Genomic DNA, 18,261 nt, shown 5'->3' with positions numbered 1-18,261 from the left:
CAGAAAAAGTAGTTTCTGAATAGTTAACTTGGTAGATGATAGAATGAGCTCTGGATATGAAAGATGAAGCACAACTCTGAGGATGAAGTTAGCACTTATTAAAATAGCAATTATTGGGTTCTAATTTACAAAGGAAAAGGCACAAAGAACAATAGAAATACAGTATCTTTTATAAGGATTTTGAATTCTGGGTTGGGAAATTCTAGGGCCAGGTTAGATTATGTAAATTGTTAAAAAAAAACCTGTGCTTTTTAGAGAAAGACTTTCCCCACTCTCATTTGTTGAAGCTTATACTAGGCTAAAGGCCTAAACTTTAAACCAAAACAAAAAGCAAAATGTTGACAATAGTGAGTGTGCAAGTAGCTATTCTCTTTCTTATATCAGTGCTAGTCAATCCTAATCTTTCAAATGCCTTTGAATTTTGTATTTGATTTACAGCAGGGATGTCAAACTATCGGCCCATGGGCCGGTTGCATCATATGGAGGCTGCGCCCATCTCAGCTCCGGCAATACAAAAAAAGTCACGATACTTCACGACACATCATGTAGCACGGCGAGTTTGACATCCGTGATTTACAAATAGTCTTTATTTAGTGACTGAAGTAGGCAGAAAATGAAAAAGTAATTTTATAACTATGCCCACATTTACAACTTTTACAGTGACTTTCTGTGTCTCAGTCACATGTTCACCATTACAGTCAATAAAGGTCTGTGTCTAACAGGATTTTTCTCCTCCCACCCCACAGAGTGGAGAGATTGCCTAAACCAGTGGTGGCAAACCTATGGCACAGGTGCCAGAGGTGGCACTCAGAGCCCTCTCTGTGGGCACGCGCTCCGTCGCCCCAGTCCTAGGCCTTCAGCTGGGTTTTATAAAACCTTTTCGCTTTACGCCTCCGCCGCTGTGTGCAAAAAAAAAAGGTTCAATCAATCAGTCAACTTCTCGCGGGGAAAAAAAGATCTTGCAAAGTTGGAATTGATTGATTGAACTTTTTAGTCCCACCCAGTCTGCCGTTACCACCACGGCCACGCCCAGCCAATGGGCCACACCCACCCGGCATCCGACGATGCATAAGTGGGTTTTGGGTTGCAGTTTGGGCACTCGGTCTCTAAAAGGTTCGCCATCACTGGCCTAAACTATCTATCTCTTCCTGAGCTTCTTTTCAGCATGTCCCTAAAAAGTAGTAATCACAAATAGTTTAAGCTCAGTTCTGTGGCCTTAGAATCCTCCAACTAGTTCAGTATTATACCTGACGCTGAAGGACCTTAAACAGTTTCACACTAAAGGCTTTTTTTTTTTTCATTCTCCTCATAAGCAGCTAACTGGAGACTGTGCTCGTGTATTTCTTCTGGACTAGCACATTCCTTTTGGTGTGTACCTGCGTATTCTCTTGTAATCCCTTCCCCTCCAATGAATGTAAATAAAAAGATTAATTCTCTTCTTGATAATTACCCCAACCACTGGGCTTCTCTGATTAGAGAATAAACATTATTTATTGTTGTCTGGAAGCCTCTTGGGGACTTTTTGCATAAAAATGAAAAAAAAAATAACTTGGGACTTACAGTTTTGCTGATTAGACAGTCTAGATTATGCAAATAAAAGTAATATGATGTAACTGTAAAGAGAAGTCAAAATCTAATTCTAGGGCTGTGAAGAATTTTGGAAGCCAATTCTTTATGCTTTTTTCTTTTTTTATTATTTTTTCCCTTTTCTTGCACTTTTTGCTTTTCTCTTTTTCTTTTTCCCTTCCTTACTTTCTATTTGTGCTAGCTTTTACCTTCTTGTTTAAAAGTGCAAATAATACAAATTATATTGAGAATTACCCTATATTCTGAGCAATTTTTATTTAAGCCTAAACTAAAGTTATATTGCTGTCCAATATCAGTCTTAGAATGACAGTATCTTTATGTAGCTTGGATATGTTCAAACCTATTTGAGAACCCTTATCTTCCTGTGTGACTCCCTCCAAACTGAGCCAATTTCATTGCCAAAACTAATATATTTATTTTCTGCTGCCAGCACTGTTTCCTTTTATTTTCCAATTATTAGTGCCTAATGCTGCAAATAAACTTTCATATACATAATGTGGGTGGATAACTTACTAAAAGAAGAAAGGAAGATAGTTTTGCTTTGTTTTGTTTTTCCTTAATACATCCAAAAGATTTTTTTATAAAGAACAGAGATGGGAAAATACACTTAGTATGATGCTGGAATGAGCTTTGAAGATTTTTTTAACTGTATACTAATATATAGGTTTTACAGAGAATCAAAATGTTTCCATATGGGATTAAAATTGAAGTGTCTCAAATGTTGCTGTCTAAAATAATCTGTAATGATTTGAGGTGTTTTTTAATTTGAACAAAAGTTAACAATTTAGAATTTGCACTTAAGGATTTAAGTTTTGACTTTGAATTATTTACATTTACATTTATTTACATGTAGCCACTGTGATGTCTACCCCTTATGAAAACTATGTGATAACTTTATTAATAAATGCTGTATTTTCTCTATTTTGCACATTAGTTTGAACAGGATGGCACTCCTATTGTAGAATGCATTTACATAACAGTGATGTGCAATTTTCTTTTAAGTAAAGTTTCAGTGAAGATCAAGTGATTTGTAATCTTTTCTAGCCTAGTGTCTTGAGACTGAATTTATTGCACATTCTGGAGTTTACTGGGAAAAATGTCTAGAGAAAGAATTATCAAATGGCAGAAGATTAAATACTTCTCTCATATCTGTTTTTTCTCTGCGGATACCAATCTTTCCCTCAGCAATAGTATTATATTATGTATATTTTCACCAAAAACTTGTTTGAGCACATCTATTCTCTTTCAGTAGATGAGCCCAAGTTCCCAAACACTGTTAGTCTTTAGACCTATTATTTTGAATCTTTCTTTTTGCATCAGTTACTAACTTGGTATAACTACACCAAGTGTTTCAGGGTCAGGTGATCCCTTTTTGTAACCTTCTGACAAGCAAAATCAATGGGGAAACCAGATTCACAACTGTGTTACTAATTTAAGAACTGCAATGATTTGCTTAACAAATGTGGCAAGAAAAGTCGTAAAATGGGACAAAACTCATTTAACAAATTTCTCACTTTCAATGGGAAACTTGTCCCTGTCTCTCTGACATTAATCTTTGCTCTGTTCTATCCTCTTCTCTCCCTCTGCTTGTCTCAAAGAAGCCTCTCCTCTTCTCCATCTCTTTTTCTCTGTCCCCTTCTCTTTCCCTCTTGTCTTTTTTTTCTCCCTTTCCCACCAAAACCACCTCCTTTTCTTCTTCTCTTCTCTCTCACCCTCCTCTTCCTTTTCTTTTCAGTGCAGCTCCAGCTGACTCCTCTCCCCAAGATTGCGCACTGCTCTTTCTCTCTTTCTCTGTCCCCTTCTCTTTCCTCATCTTTTTCTCTCTCTCCCTTTCCCACCAAAACAACCTCCTTTTATATCCTCTCTCCCCCTCCTCTTCCTTTTCTCTTCGGTGCACCTCCATCTGACTCTCCTAGAAGCGCCAATCATCTGGAGCTGCGTGCCGATCCTGGGTGCTCAACAGAGCCCCAACAATACCACAGACCCAGCTGACTCTCCGACAGGCCTATGCAGCACTGCTGCCACTTCAACTCATCCCCCCATTTCACTTTTACTTTTTTGTTACACTTTTTTTAACAGTGCTTTTCAACACATTGTGCATGTACCACCTGCCAGGTGCTGAAGCACCACCAGTGGTACGCATACCATGGGTTGAAAAGCACTGCTATAGAACATCTTCCCCTTGAGATCCAGTAGGCCCTCACCTCTTAACCTTTGAGAAGGCTATGGAAAGCTAGTTTGTCATCACGTATTGGAATAGGGTGAGGTTAAAGCCTATGTCTGACTGCATCAGAGGAAAACAGCTAGGACACCAGATTTTAGCTTCTTGCCTTTCTGTGTGCATGAGTGTGTGTGTGTGTGTGTGTATGTGTATGTTTTGGTTTGGTATTGCTGCTGTGTTTAAGAAACATTTATGTTTCTTAAAATGGATAGCCATATAAGAATTTTAAATAAATAAAATTAATAATTGTTGTGTATTTTCTTTCATTATGGAAGATCTTGATTAGAAAACAATGCTTTTATTTTGGAGGAAATACACTGGAGCTTAGCTGAAATCCAGCATATAATTTGTTTTAGCAGAATTTGATACTACATATTAGCTTCCAAAAATACTTTTTGGTCCAAACTTATTGAAGTATAAATGGCCTATTGAGAAAGATAACATAGAGTTGCTCCCAGGTAGACAAAATTCTCTTGATTTCCTCTCATGTTGATGCTATTAATTCTACATATTCAACACTTAACCATGTCTACACATAAATGTTATCTGAGCCTTCTAGTATATTAAATCTTTTGATTCAACTCATTCTTTACTAATTATTCAAATTATAAATTGTTAATCATTTAAATTGGAAATTAGTTAAGCTAATATCATTTCAACTGAGCAAGAAGAAACTTCTCATGTGTCTGTCTCTACGATTATAAAATCAAAAGACTTTTAGAAATGATCTTTTAGAAATTTATACTAAATTTATAATAAATTTAATAAAATCCAGATATTTAAATTTTATATAATTTAAAATATGTGGCTTATGGTATGCAAAGATTTAGGATTATTGGGAAATTCATCTTTACTTATAATTTCATTCTATATCAGCCATCCAGTATCATTGGATATTACAGTAGGTAGCATAGAAATCTGATCAATAAGCAAAAAACTTTGTAAGGCAGTTACAATTACAGCTACCATTATGTGAGGATAAGGGACAAAATTCTAGATTGAACAGATGGTAACCTTAAGTAAAAATCAAGTTAACTGACTAGTTTTGAAAATATAGTACAAAAGAGTTGTGTTAAAAATAGATAGGAAAAAGTATTGGAGTTTTAAAAATGAATTTAGAAAGTTTATGACAATAAAGGAAACGCTTTGATCAGATTTAGAAAAGCTGTCTAAACACAAGAAATGCCAAGATAACAGAAAGCAAGCAGGCAAAATAAAAGCATTTGGTTTCTGCACTTTCTTTCAAAAATGCTTCAAATAAATTTGGACTTTCAAATAGGTTACATCTCTTTCTCTCTTTTTTCAGTTTTGAAATTAAGGAAGATGAATCTACAGATGTGATTTGTCCAAGAAAAGAAAGCAGTCCTCTTCCAGAATTGTTAAAGGTCTTTCTATTTATTATTATAATAGGAACCAGAATTATGTCTTATACTTTCTAAAAACTATCAGTTTATTTTTATTTAGGTTTTCCTGTATTTTTGTCTGCTTCATTATATGCAGAAAATGTTCTGAAATACTAGTGTGTGTGTGTGTATTCATATGTAATTGTGAGAATAGGAATCGTAAATAATGACATTAGAGTCAGTTATCATTACAGTGTTCATTTTATGACTAATTGAAGATCCCTGGCTTTGTTATCTTTTAATTGTAGATAGTTTTTAATAAAATAATTGTTTCAAAAGTTTAATAGCATGAAATGTAAACTTAAAAGCAAGAAACTGGATATGATTCAAGCATAAATATAATTAATATATATTATGCCAGCAGCTCCAATTCTAGCTTTTCAAAATTAAATGTTATAATGAGATAAGAAAAAAATGCACATGGCTGTACAATTCTGGATTTTGAAGAAAGGCTGTTTAATAATACAAGTGTCATGATGGAAAAACCATGTTTTCTGGCCTCATCCCCCATCACTTCCCAAAACTTGGGATTTTGTGCACAACTGACAGATATCATTTTGAAAATATTTCTCAGTCATATATTATGTACCCCACTATATACAAAAATTTAGGTATTTTCAGCCAAAGTATATAGTGAATGGAATGTGGCACAACCTCTATGTGGTAGAATGTTGAGCATATGTGTATGTTCTTTGTATGTGTAGTTCTTTATAGATTCAAACCAAGAAAACCATAAATATAACATGTACATAATTCAGGACACTCATCTGTTGATTTGGTGTCACTTTTGTTATTATAAAATTGTTAATAAGAATCAAAGACTAATTAAACCTATAGTTAGCTAGATAAAACAAGTCTATGGGTGAACAAATACTCCAGTCTTTCTAATTTGTCAGGTTGTAAGTTTCTGTCTATTTTCAAATGCCATTATTTTTTCTAAGGTTTCTCTGCACGTTTGAAAATAAAGATAATTAATTCTTTCAAAACAAGAGGAGACTTTTTAAAATATCCCTAAACACTTGCAACTAACATTTTTAATTGGAGAATCATAAATTAAGAAATGGAAGCTACACGGAACTACAAGGGCAATTCGGAAATAAACCTCCATTTGATTATCAGTGACAGACACTTGCAGATACAGAACTTTTATTATACACATTAGAAAACTACAACATTACTTTTCAACATAATTGCCAGGAACTTGTCATAACGTCTTAAAAGTTTTGAAATTCCTTAGTAGTAGTTGCTCAGCGCCAAATCTGGGCTATAGGGGGGATGATCAAAAACATCCAAACGGAACTGCTTCCAAAGTTCTTGGGTGCGTCTAGTGGTATACAGGTGAGCATAATTGTGAACCAACACCACACCAGAAGTCAGCATGCCCCAATGCTTGTTATGGATGGCTCTTTTGAGTTTTCGTAACATTTCACACTAGGCTTCTGAACTGATGGTCAAACCACGCTCCATGATCTTCACTAGCAGTATTCCTTTGGCATCTTCACATTTGGTGGGATTTTCTATTGCACCACTTCCGTATGGTGTTGGTTTACGATAGTGGTCACCCGCACACCGCTAGACGCACCCAAGAACTTTTGAAGCAGTTCCATTGGGATGTTTTTAATCACACACACCCCATAGCCCAGATTTGGCGCCGAGCAACTGCTACTAAGGAATTTCAAACCTTGTAAGATGTTATGACAAGTGCCTTAATTTGAATGGTGATTATGTCAAAAAGTAATGTAATGTTGTAGTTTTCTAATGTGTATAATCATTGATAACCAAATGGAGGTTTATTTCCGAATTGCCCTCGTATTTCAATCAAGACAAAAACAAAAGACCAACAAATTCTGTTAGCACTTCCTGAAAGTCAGTCAGATCTGCAAATAGAAGTCATAAATTGATGAGAATAATCTTTGTTATTCTGACCTCATCACAAATGTTATAGTCTAAAATATGGTTTTTCAAATTGGGTTCTTTAAAACTCTAGGGTTCCATGTAGGCCTGAATGGAGCTTCAGGGTTACGGAAGGGGGGAAAAACCCTTTCTTCAAGGGACAAAGTGGGAAAAAACATCTCTTAATCCATGAGAAAAAGTGTCCACAAGGGATTGGGGGGGTGTCTTTCTGCAAGGGCTAGATAGTTTTTTCTTTCTTGGTACTTTGTGGAGAGTTTTTTATCCTTACAGTCTAAGAGAGAATTATACACAGAGAATTAAGGCAAAATTCCCTGCAAGCAGTAAGGGGAAAAGAAAGCCACTATATGAGAAGACACTAAGGAAAAACTCTACACGAAGGACTAATGGCCTGACGAATTGGTGAAATAGACACATCTTATCTAAGCAACAGTCAGCTTTACTGCCCATAGGCAAAAAGAAAGAGGAAAAAAAGACTGACTTTTTTTTAAAAGGCTTTCTTGGGGAGGAAGCCTGGCAGACATGCCACATTAATCATTCCTTGGGGGGGGGGGAGATTTATGAACTAAAAATAGCTGCTAATGTTTCAACTGTTTATTTTTATGTAATGCTATTACATCCATTACATATGAAGAACATATATTTCAAAAAAATAAAAGGCAGATTTTATAGTGGAGGTTCTTTTTCATATGAACTTTTAGTAAAAGAGCTAGTTTTCCACCTTTATAGAATCAGTGCTATGCCTACTGAGCCATGCTTAATGTACTGTAGATTTAGATAATACATATTATGTATGCCTGGAGTAAAGCACTGGCATTAAAATTGTACATTAATGCATTCCAGTACACTTAATGAGATCCAGTATGCTTAAGCAGAAAGAGCTCTGGCCTTAGATTGGGAAGACCATCATTTTCATCTGTTAAGAAACTGCATGGCCTCATTAATGCTCTCATAGGAACAATAAAATGAAAAGAACTGAGTATGTGCTACCTTATGCTTCTCATAGGAAATACAGGATACAATGTGATACAATTCCTCCTATAAAGAGTAAAATCTTACTTTCTCTTTAGCAATTGATAATCTGTTTCTTTCCTTGTAGGTTTCAGTCTGTAAAAATAAGGATTTCTCTACAGAAGATGTAAATAGATCTACCACTCAAGAGGAATTAAGGAAAGCAAATAGTCTTCCTAGTTTGATTCATGAAAGCAAAGCAAACAGTAACAATAAACGGTCTAAAGAAGGATTTTTCCAATATCTTGGAAGTTTATTTAGTATTTCTTCTAAATCGTCATACAAAGAAAAAGAACCTTCTAATTTTGGAGATGGACATTGCAAAACTAAAAAAGGCTTTTCAAGTCAAGATAGCCATCAAGATAAAAGATCCACTGAGCATCTCAAATCAAAAATATTTGTCATTTCAAATTTTGGAACTGAACAGAAAATTTCAAGCAAAGATGAAGAAAATAACTTAAGAATTAAATCTAGTTCACAACATTTACAGAAACCTCAGGATGAATCTGCTGAAACAGCCAAGTGAGTTCAAATATAGTATCTAAATATATATTTTCATTTGAGCTCATACGATCATAAAATTTCACAAACATGAAATCTGAATATGAGCCTAGACTTTCCATGGAACATCCCTTTTCTTCATGTATGCATTTTGCACAATGAAAATTAAGATGTGTAGAGAAATGTGAATGGCTTATTTTATGCAGATAAATTTATGGGCTTTGAGAAAATTCAGTACAGTGGTTCGAATGACCAGTTTTTTTCAAATATGTCTTTTTTGTGCTTTCAAGTAGTCCTCACTTAATAATGATAATTGGGATTGGAATTTCTGTCACTCAGCAGTGAGATCATAAAGCATGACCACATCACTTAGCAATGGCAATCCTAGCCATTGGTATCACTAAGCAAGGATCACAGGTCATTAAATGAGGACATCCTCACAACTTCCTGCCAGATTCCAGTAAGCAAACTCTGTGGGGAAGCCAGCAGGAAGTTGCAAGTCCAGGTAGTTTGTAAACAAGTGAGCGGGTAAGTGGTTGCTGTGACATGGGTGCAACAAGGCTGGGGATGGTTTCTGGGGGGGGGGGGAGAAGCACAAAGTCTCCTGTGGCACAGCATGAGCATGCCAGATGAGGTGGCTGCTACCAGGTGAGGGAGTATGTGCACAAGGGTGATTTGGCTATGGTAATTGCTGTCTAATGAGGGAGGGTGCATAGGGCACTGCTGCAGTGCAGTGCAAGCATGGCCAAAATACCATTGGTTACTGCCAAATGAAAGAGAATGTAGTCCAGCTGGGGATGGCCGCTTCCAGAAGAGAGTTACATTGTGTCATTCTTGGGCTGGGCTTAACAGTAAGTCAGTAGGGAAAATCACATATGATGATTATGTGTCTACGGGATAATCCAAACAACTTAAGCGAGACCTGGTTGCCAAGTGCGGAATCATGATCATGTGACTCCAGGGATTCTCGGATGGCTGGAATTTTGAGGACCAATGAGTGGTACCACTCATTCAGTGCCTTAACTTTGAACAGTTGCTGAACAAATGGTCATTAACCTAGAACTACCAGTGTATATGAAAGCCATTTTCAGGTGTTGAAATGACTTTTTGTCTTGGACAGTAATGGCACAATTTTTCAACAGTATTCAATAAAGTATATGGCTTAGAAATTTATTATTGCATTTTTTTATTTTTTATGGCAATAGTTATTTATGCATTTTTAAGGTTAGTTAACAGGTTGTCATCAAAATATTCAGTAATAGTATTTGTACAGAATACGAATCTCATGGCAAAATATTCTTTGCCATGTATAGTGTTTCCATTAAAAGCTGTTATAATGCAGCTTAATCACGTTTGATGCCTAATTTTCACTTCTAACCCAGTTTAATTTTTCTCAGTCTACTACTCCCATATATTGTGCTACTCAGACCTGGTGTTTTTTTTTATTAAACTTGAGAATATATTTGAAAGATATAAAATTAATATGTCTGTGAGATATTTGGTAATATTTTTATTACAACAGAGTATTAGTATGATTCCAATACTACTGTTGTAAAATGTGTAAATGTGTTTCCTATTTGTGGATAAACATGTGCATAAACGTATTCAGACATTGTTGGCAATGGGGTGGGCGTGGTTTCCTCGTGACACGTCCGGCCCATGGACCGGCAGTTTAACACCCCTGCTCTAGCTGTACAATTTCTGTCATGTTCATCAATACTAATTATACTTGAAGTGGAAAAAAAGCAGATTTTATTTTAAATAAATCTTGCATATTCCATTCCAGAGAAGTTCTGATCAAGTTTACATGATACTATGGATTAGCCAGGCCAAAAAGAATATAAAGATAACAGAGAGTGCAAAGCTAGAGAGAGAAAATAATTTCATTCGTTTCACATGCCTGAAACAACTTTTATCTTCTATCTTTTAGATAAAAGATAAAAGTTCAGAAACAATTTCAGTAGATAGAACTGTAGTCCACGATGTAAACAAGAACAGGTATTGATTGTACCTACTGTTAAGTGTAAAATGTTCTAGAAAATAAAGTCAGTATAAGCATATTTAGCTTTCTATATTTTAGTTGTCTTAAGGCAAGCAGAAAAATGTACTTTACAAGAGTTTCAGTAATTTATTTTAGTTCTGTATACTGCTGATTTGAGTAAAAGAAGTTAATTACAATTCTATAAATTACAACAGAAATAAAGAGCTTAGTTTGAGCTAAACTTTCTTTGTTACTATTTCAATTTTTAAAATAAAGTGGGTTACAGGCTGTGAACTAAATCATTAATTCTGTAAATATAAAAGCAAACATGCCAATACTATATTATATAGCGTTATCTTCTTTTTTTCCTCAAATGCTAAATATTTTATTTCGGTGAAAGCTGTTACAGGGATTAAAGTATTTGTCAAACATATCAGGAGCTCTGAAATACCAGATGGAACTATTGGAATATATAAGCTGCTTCCCCCCCCCCCCCAAGAATAAGGATGGCAGAATAATAATCTCTCCTGGCAACATTATTATAGCTGCCATTAGCATTATGTGGGCTATTAAGTGCAAGAGAATTTGTATTTATTTTAGATTCATTTAGTCTCTATTCACTTGTAGTTCTATAAAATACATTTAAGGCAGAGATTATACCAAATTATATAATCCATGACAGAATATCACATTTTATAGGTTTTTAAAACCTGAGTCATACAACTTTCCTAATGAGACATAGTCATCTTATTGTACCCCAATAGTAGCCTAATACATGATCTACAGACCTGATTTTACAGTCAATAACTGTATTTAATTTCATTTGTACAACATGTATTTAGATCTCATTTATGCTTACTAATATCTTGTCTGTTTTATAAATCAAATACTATAGGTACATTGCTTTAACAATGCTTTTTAATGGAGGTAGAGTTATATTCAGTTTAAATCATAGAACATTTATGTTACAGAGGAAGCATGCTAAGAGGCATCCATGCATTTGTGCACTGAGCTTCACTGAATTGTAAATAACAGTTTATTGGCACATAGTCAATATAGCCTTCATATTTTTTTAAAAAAGTCAATCAAAAATACATGAGCAGAAAGTAGGCTGCCTTATATTTGTTCAAGTCCGAAAGAAAGAAGTTTTCAAACTGTTTCTAAGTCTAATAATAGATTGTTGTTTTAAACCACAATTTAAGTAATTGCTGATACCTAGCCTTTGAATTTTCTGTTCCCATATTTTTAAAAACGGTGCATGTGAGGATTTTGTACATTGTTTTATAAAGTAAAACAACCTCTATCAATGTACAGGTAGTCAATTTGTCCACTAAACAGCCATTTCTTTAGTGATTGTTTAAAGTTACAATGACACTGAAAAAGGTGACTTATGACTGTTTTTCACACTTATGACTGTTGCACCATCCTGGACACGTGATCTAAACATGGACGCTTGGCAATTGGCATGTGTTTAGGACAGTTGCACTGACCCAGGATCATGTAATCACCATTTGCAACCTTCCCAGTTGGCTTCCGGCAAGCAAAATCAATGGGAGAAGCCAGATTTGCTTAACAACCGCATAATTCACTTAACAGTGGCAGTGATTTGCTAATAACTGTGGCAAAAAGGTTGTAAAAAAGGGCATAACTCACTTAACAACTGTCTTGCTTAGCAGCAGAAATTTTGGGCTCAGTTGTGGTTATAAGTTGAGAACTAACTTTAATACCTTCCAGATGTTTTGTTATATAATAGCATTGGCTATTGCGATTCATGTTTGCGTAATGATGTGGTTTCAATGCTAACATATTTATTCCCATGGAGAGAAACCTTTCCAAAGGTTCTTCCTTATTTGTACCCATCTGTTGTACAAGCATGCCATATTTTTCAGCCATTTTCTCATGATATTGCCTTTGCCTCATATCCAGCATTTAAACAAGACAGCCAAAAATCATCCTTACTTGTTCCAGTTTTAAAGTAGCATTTTGCCTCTCCTTCTGTGTGCAGTAAAGATTTCTAATACACATGTATTTGGCAAAAATATATTCTGCTTAGGATTCTTCCTTAGATCAGGGATTTGACTTTAATAGTCCAAAAATAATTCTTTTTCAGTAATTCTACAATTATTATGTAGATAACTATTAAATGTATTACACATCTTACACTTTTACTACCATTCCCTCTCTATATAATATGGGTTAACTATTTGAATAGTAGGTATATTTATAATTGTGTGTAGCTAGAAACATTTGCTAATATGCCATTAACGATGTTTCTATTCCAGAAAAACAGAAAATCAGCCCCATGCTATTACTTATGCAACCTACCGAGGTTCTGCAAGAATTAAGCAGTTGCTTAAGAAACAAGCAGACTTGGAGCAAGAAAAAGTAACCAGAACCAGCAGTTGTTCTGTGGAAAGCAAAAAAGAGGAAGTCATAAATGTTTTAAGCTCAGAAACTACAACAGAACCAAAATCCTTACTGCAGAATAGAAAACCTGAAACTAAAGATGACAATCAAAGTGCCCAAGAAAACATGCTTTTGTCAAAAATGAATTGGAAGAAGGATGTTCAGGGTGATAGTGAACACAACGAACTAAAGAACAAAATTACCTTTTTGACAGAAACTGAAACCATCAAAAATTGCACTGAAGAACTTGAGTGTGTAAAATGTGTATCAGTTTCAGACAAATCAGAAATTAATAGGAAGCTTTTGCTGGAGCTACCAGTATTGCTACCAAATCAAGCCAGTTCTAGCTTCCAAAATATAGATTCTGCAAAAATCAATTCAGAAAACAATAGATTAGGTGAAAAGAGAAAAGCATTAGAAGAAGTACAAATGCAGCTACAGTCAAACACTGCTACCATTGTTTGTTGTAAAAAAGAAACACACTTATGTGCTTTTTCTAACACAGAAACAAAAGAGGCAATACAAAATGAGTTGTCATCTTATCCCCAAATAGTGTCAACTAATAATGATCGTCAATTGTTAGAAGATAAATATTCTTGGACTGACGATCACTTAAAATTAGAATCAGTTAATCCATTATTGTACATGAATAGCCATAACTGTAGTGATCAAGTAAATAATGGAACAAACAGCAAGGAAGAATTAAATACAGATATGATGACTGAAAATCATTCTCACTTGCTTCTCCATAAACCAGCAGAGAGAGAAGAATTGCCATTAGTTTTCAAATCAGGAATGTCAGCCCTTTCCACAGAAAATGGGTCTGGGTTGCATTTATGCAGCAAGAGTGGCCTAGAGAGTAAAGAAACTACTGAACCATTATTACTTAGAGATATACAAACTAAGTCCAGGATCTCCATAATGTCTAATATTGAAACTAGTGAAGTGATTGAGGAGAATATTGGAATACCTGTTGTGGAACTTGACCATGTTTTGTCTAATGGTAAAGAGGAAAATAAAGCCAACATTTCTTTGTTAGATACTGAATATACACATGCTGACTCCTTCAAACCAGATGTAGATAATGTCCCTCAAAGTCTTGAAGCTGAAAATGATTGTCACTGTCATCCTGCCAAGAGAGATGAAAATAAAACTCTGATCCAGCCATTAACCAACTTAAATATTTCTCCATCTCCTCTTGAGAAACAAAATAAACTCTTTGAATTGGAATACGTAAGACATGTAAATAACACAGATATGTCATCTTTTAAAACTACAAAAATTGATGCAATTAAAACTCCAATTATTTCTGAGAAAACAAGCAATTCATTGCTCAGTAGCATAGGAAATCATGTCAAGCATCCTGAAAATAAAGAAGTCTCTTGTCTGTCTCTTATTTCTTCTTCCAAAAATGAGTGCTTGACCCACAGTCCTCTACCTGTGAAACCTGAAAAAACTAACTCGCCACCAGATAATTCTTCCTCTCTCTTACCTGCATTGATCAGTAATGCTAACATCTATGAAGATAACATTCATTTGGATACTATGGCTAAATCTTCATCTCTTTCAGAAGATCAGAATTTTTTGAAGGGTTCATATTTTTTGCCTGATGAACAGGAAAATATTTTGAAGCCTGCAAGAGTCACCACTGGAGCAAATTCTGCAGAGACAGACTACTCTAAAGCTGACTTAAAGTCACATTTTTTTCTGGAATCTGGAAACAACTTTAAATCCCAGATTATCCCTGATACTATTGACAGAGATAACTCTGGAAAAAATACTTTGCCACATTCTAATGAAACAAAATTTTTGACTAGTTCTTATTCAATGGATTCTGAATCCATTCTCATAAAAGAGACCTTTCCTGATTTTACATCTGACAATGTACATGCACCCAAGTATGCTATTCCTACAACTTCTTTTAAAGATACTTTAGATCTTTATTCTCCTGCATGTGAAGCAATAGAGACGGTTTTTGACAAAATCAATTCTCTTCCTATAAATTCTGAAGAAGATACTGTGAAATTGTCTTCTAAAGATAAATTAGGTAGTCTATCTTCTGAATCAACATCAGATACTACTGATTCACCTCCATTATTGGCCTCAGTTGCCTATTACATGGATGCTATAGATTCTTCAAAGATAGTGTCAGAAATGCCTGTTATTACCCAGCAGAGCAAAGAAATTAATACAACTCCCTCAGGGCAGAATTCTAATTGCCTCATGGCTATGCCTTCAGAAATTGCTAATAGAATAGATAAACAAACAATTGCTGCTTTATTTCCTAAATCAAACAACCAGTTTTTTAAGGAACCGTTGAAAAATGTTGAAACAGGAAAGCAATTGCAAATTAAATCTCAAAACTTAACACTCTTGTTTAAAAAGGCGGATGAAATAGTAGATGAAGTTCTTCATTTAGCAATAGAAGAAATTAGATCAAAGCAAACAGCTTGCATCTATCAAAATAATGACACTAAGAATAATGAATTAGGTCCTAGCTTTCAAAAAGATCAGAAAAATAGAAAAATGAGGTCAGAATCTAAAGAAATACAGTCAAGGAACTCTTCATTAAAGCCCTTTAATGTGAATTGTATCACAAAGTTCTCTGGAGTTGGGATAGATAAATTTAACAATGATACTCAGAATGAAAAGGAACCATTGAATGTCACAGAGATAACTGAATTACACAATTCAATATTGGAAAAACCAAAGGAAATAACTGAGAATGCTATTAAAACAGACAAACAAAATCCAGCAGTTGTGCCATATGAGGAACATTTAAGTAAGGATTTTTCTAAAAATACAAATAGTATGTGTTACACTAAAACATCAGAGATATCTATAACTGATGCAGAATTATCAGCTAAACGTCCTGAAATAATTGAAATACCCTTAAATTTAAGTCCAGTATCCCCAGTTGAAGAGCAGCACCCTGTTGAGGGTGTAACAAATGTCTCAGTTCCTTTTAACTTCAAAAAAGACAGTAAAGAGGTTTCTGGAGAAACAATTTGTGAAGAATGGTATGATGACATAGCTAAACTAGATTCCAGTCCTGACAAAAATAATTCCAAATACAATAAAGATGATGATTGTGCAACAAATATGGCAATTTTTGGTGATATCACTAATAGCTGGACATGTGAGAATCAATGTAATTTAGTAAAAAAGGAGGCTGTTATGACCTGTAAGCATTTGTCAGCATGCTCAGTTTTAACAAGGAATGTGTTACCCTTTAACTCAAACAATACATATGGTAGCTTTTCTGATAAATATAAAGATGAACTTACATCCTTATGTTCACCTGGACATAATACGGAGAATGATTTCCCAAAATATGAGATAAGAAAAAGCAAAGCTATTACTGCTGAAAGAAAGGAACCACATGAAAAATATTATGAAATACATAGTGAATGGGACAGTAGCAAAATGAGAAATGAAGAAATAACACAAGATAGTAGGTTCAATGCCTTTTTTAGTACATCTGAATCATCTCTGTTGAGCAACTCATCAAACATTGGTTTTGTCCATGGAGAAGAAGTAAATGAGGACCCATGTATAACAGCAGATAATGTACTAATGGATTATTATCTGGATATTGACAGTAAAAATGAAAAGAGATCCCCAAATTGTTTTGCCTTTCATACACCAGAACACTGGGAACACAATTCTTCCTTTAATATTTTGTATAAAGACAGTCTTCAAGATGAAAGCTACTCTTTTTTAGGAGAAGAAATAATGGATACTTTATCCCATTCTGATTTATCCTTGGATAACAGTAATAAGATGTATGAAACATCCAGATTCGAAGATGAGCTCTTTCCTTCTTATGATGAAAGCAAGCAGTTGAATGAGATGCCAGGTGATTTTTGTTCAGAATCTTTCATGACCGTGGAAGCAAAGCGATACAGGATTTACCCCTTTTCTTTGTCTCCTATATATGAAGATGATGGTTCCCAAGAAGACTTGCCTTCCACTGATATCTCACCAGGAAATCACCATAGTGGATCACTAAGAGAAAACCAATCTTTATCTATCTTATCACTTTTGCAATCAGTATCTGAAAAGTTAAAGTCTAGTAATCAGTATAATGAAGATGAACGAGAAGACAAACTTTATGAAGGAAAAAATCAAGAGGAAGAAAAAGAAACCTCTATTTCCAGTACTTGGCAAGACAATAAAAATATTGAATTCCCAGAAGACTTTTGTAGACAATTTATTTCTAAGGAAGTATTTCATTCGGAAGAGACCTCATCTTTAAGTTCAACATTTGCAGTTCATTTTATTCAAAAATCTGACCCTGGCATGAAGCCTTTTTTAAAGGATACATATTCTGAAAATCTGCCTGGCTTAAGTTATTTAGATGAAAAAAGAAGTACACTTGGAAACAGGACATTGCCAGCTGACCCACAATCTAAATCTAAAAAGTTGCTGAAATTGGTAACCTGTCAAAAGGTAATTCTTTTCACTAAATTTATATATACAGTAGGAACCTAATCTATACATTTCATTTCTTCTGTACACACATCTTTAGGCTAAATATATTATGGTGATATATTTCCCATATAAACAAAATGCTGAATCTATTGATTCTGCTTAATTTACTGTGATAATTTGGTACATAACTCTTTCAATGTACTGTAGCCAATATACAGTCTGTATATTGTACAGTCTAAAATATACTAGGCAGATGAAATGAAAGAAAGCACAATTTTTTAGCAGAATTTGAATTGAAAAATACTTTTTTCCTTTACTATTTTTTTCTCCTGGAGTTTTAGGTGGGATATGAGGAAAAGTTATTTCATAAATGAGTTGTAAGTGGAGAAGAGTGAACATTCTTAGCTGAAACGCCACCATCACTTTTGATATCAGGCAGGCTGGTATAATAATGTTTGCAATAATGTTTGATAAATTAGCACATATGCTCACATTTCTTGCAATAATGTTTGATAAATTAGCACATATGCTCACATTTCTGCTTAAAACATAATAGTTGATATCTTCTTCTGATGAATAATATGAGAAAAGTAGTATTGTACACAGCCTTTTATATTTTAATAGAAATTGTAAGAACTCAGAATACACTGCTGGTAGTTTTTAATGAAGTCACAAAATGTATTCTACGAGTTTGACTTTTGTCTTTAAGATTTTCAGAACTGGCTTGTTAGCATATTTATAGACTTTTATTTAAAAATACTAAGTTTTGCTTCATCAATATCTTAAAATATCTTTTGTTGGATTAT

General features: G+C 34.5%; 1 protein-coding gene across 1 annotated transcript in view; it reads left to right on the top strand.

Annotated features, from left to right (window-relative positions):
- CRYBG3 (crystallin beta-gamma domain containing 3) overlaps positions 1-18,261 on the top strand; it is a 66,207-nt gene that overhangs the window by 4,539 nt on the left and 43,407 nt on the right. The window contains exons 2-4 of the mRNA XM_015831913.1: positions 5,115-5,193; positions 8,222-8,655; positions 12,898-17,473. Of these exons, the coding sequence (XP_015687399.1) occupies positions 5,115-5,193; positions 8,222-8,655; positions 12,898-17,473 (5,089 nt within the window). The remainder of the gene's footprint in view (positions 1-5,114; positions 5,194-8,221; positions 8,656-12,897; positions 17,474-18,261) is intronic.

Source organism: Protobothrops mucrosquamatus, unplaced genomic scaffold, assembly GCF_001527695.2.
Source record: "Protobothrops mucrosquamatus isolate PMUCROS unplaced genomic scaffold, P.Mucros_1.0 scaffold_287, whole genome shotgun sequence".
NCBI lineage: Eukaryota > Metazoa > Chordata > Lepidosauria > Squamata > Viperidae > Protobothrops > Protobothrops mucrosquamatus.
Note: the sequence above shows the minus strand (reverse complement) of the source record. Positions and strands in the feature narration are given on the sequence as shown.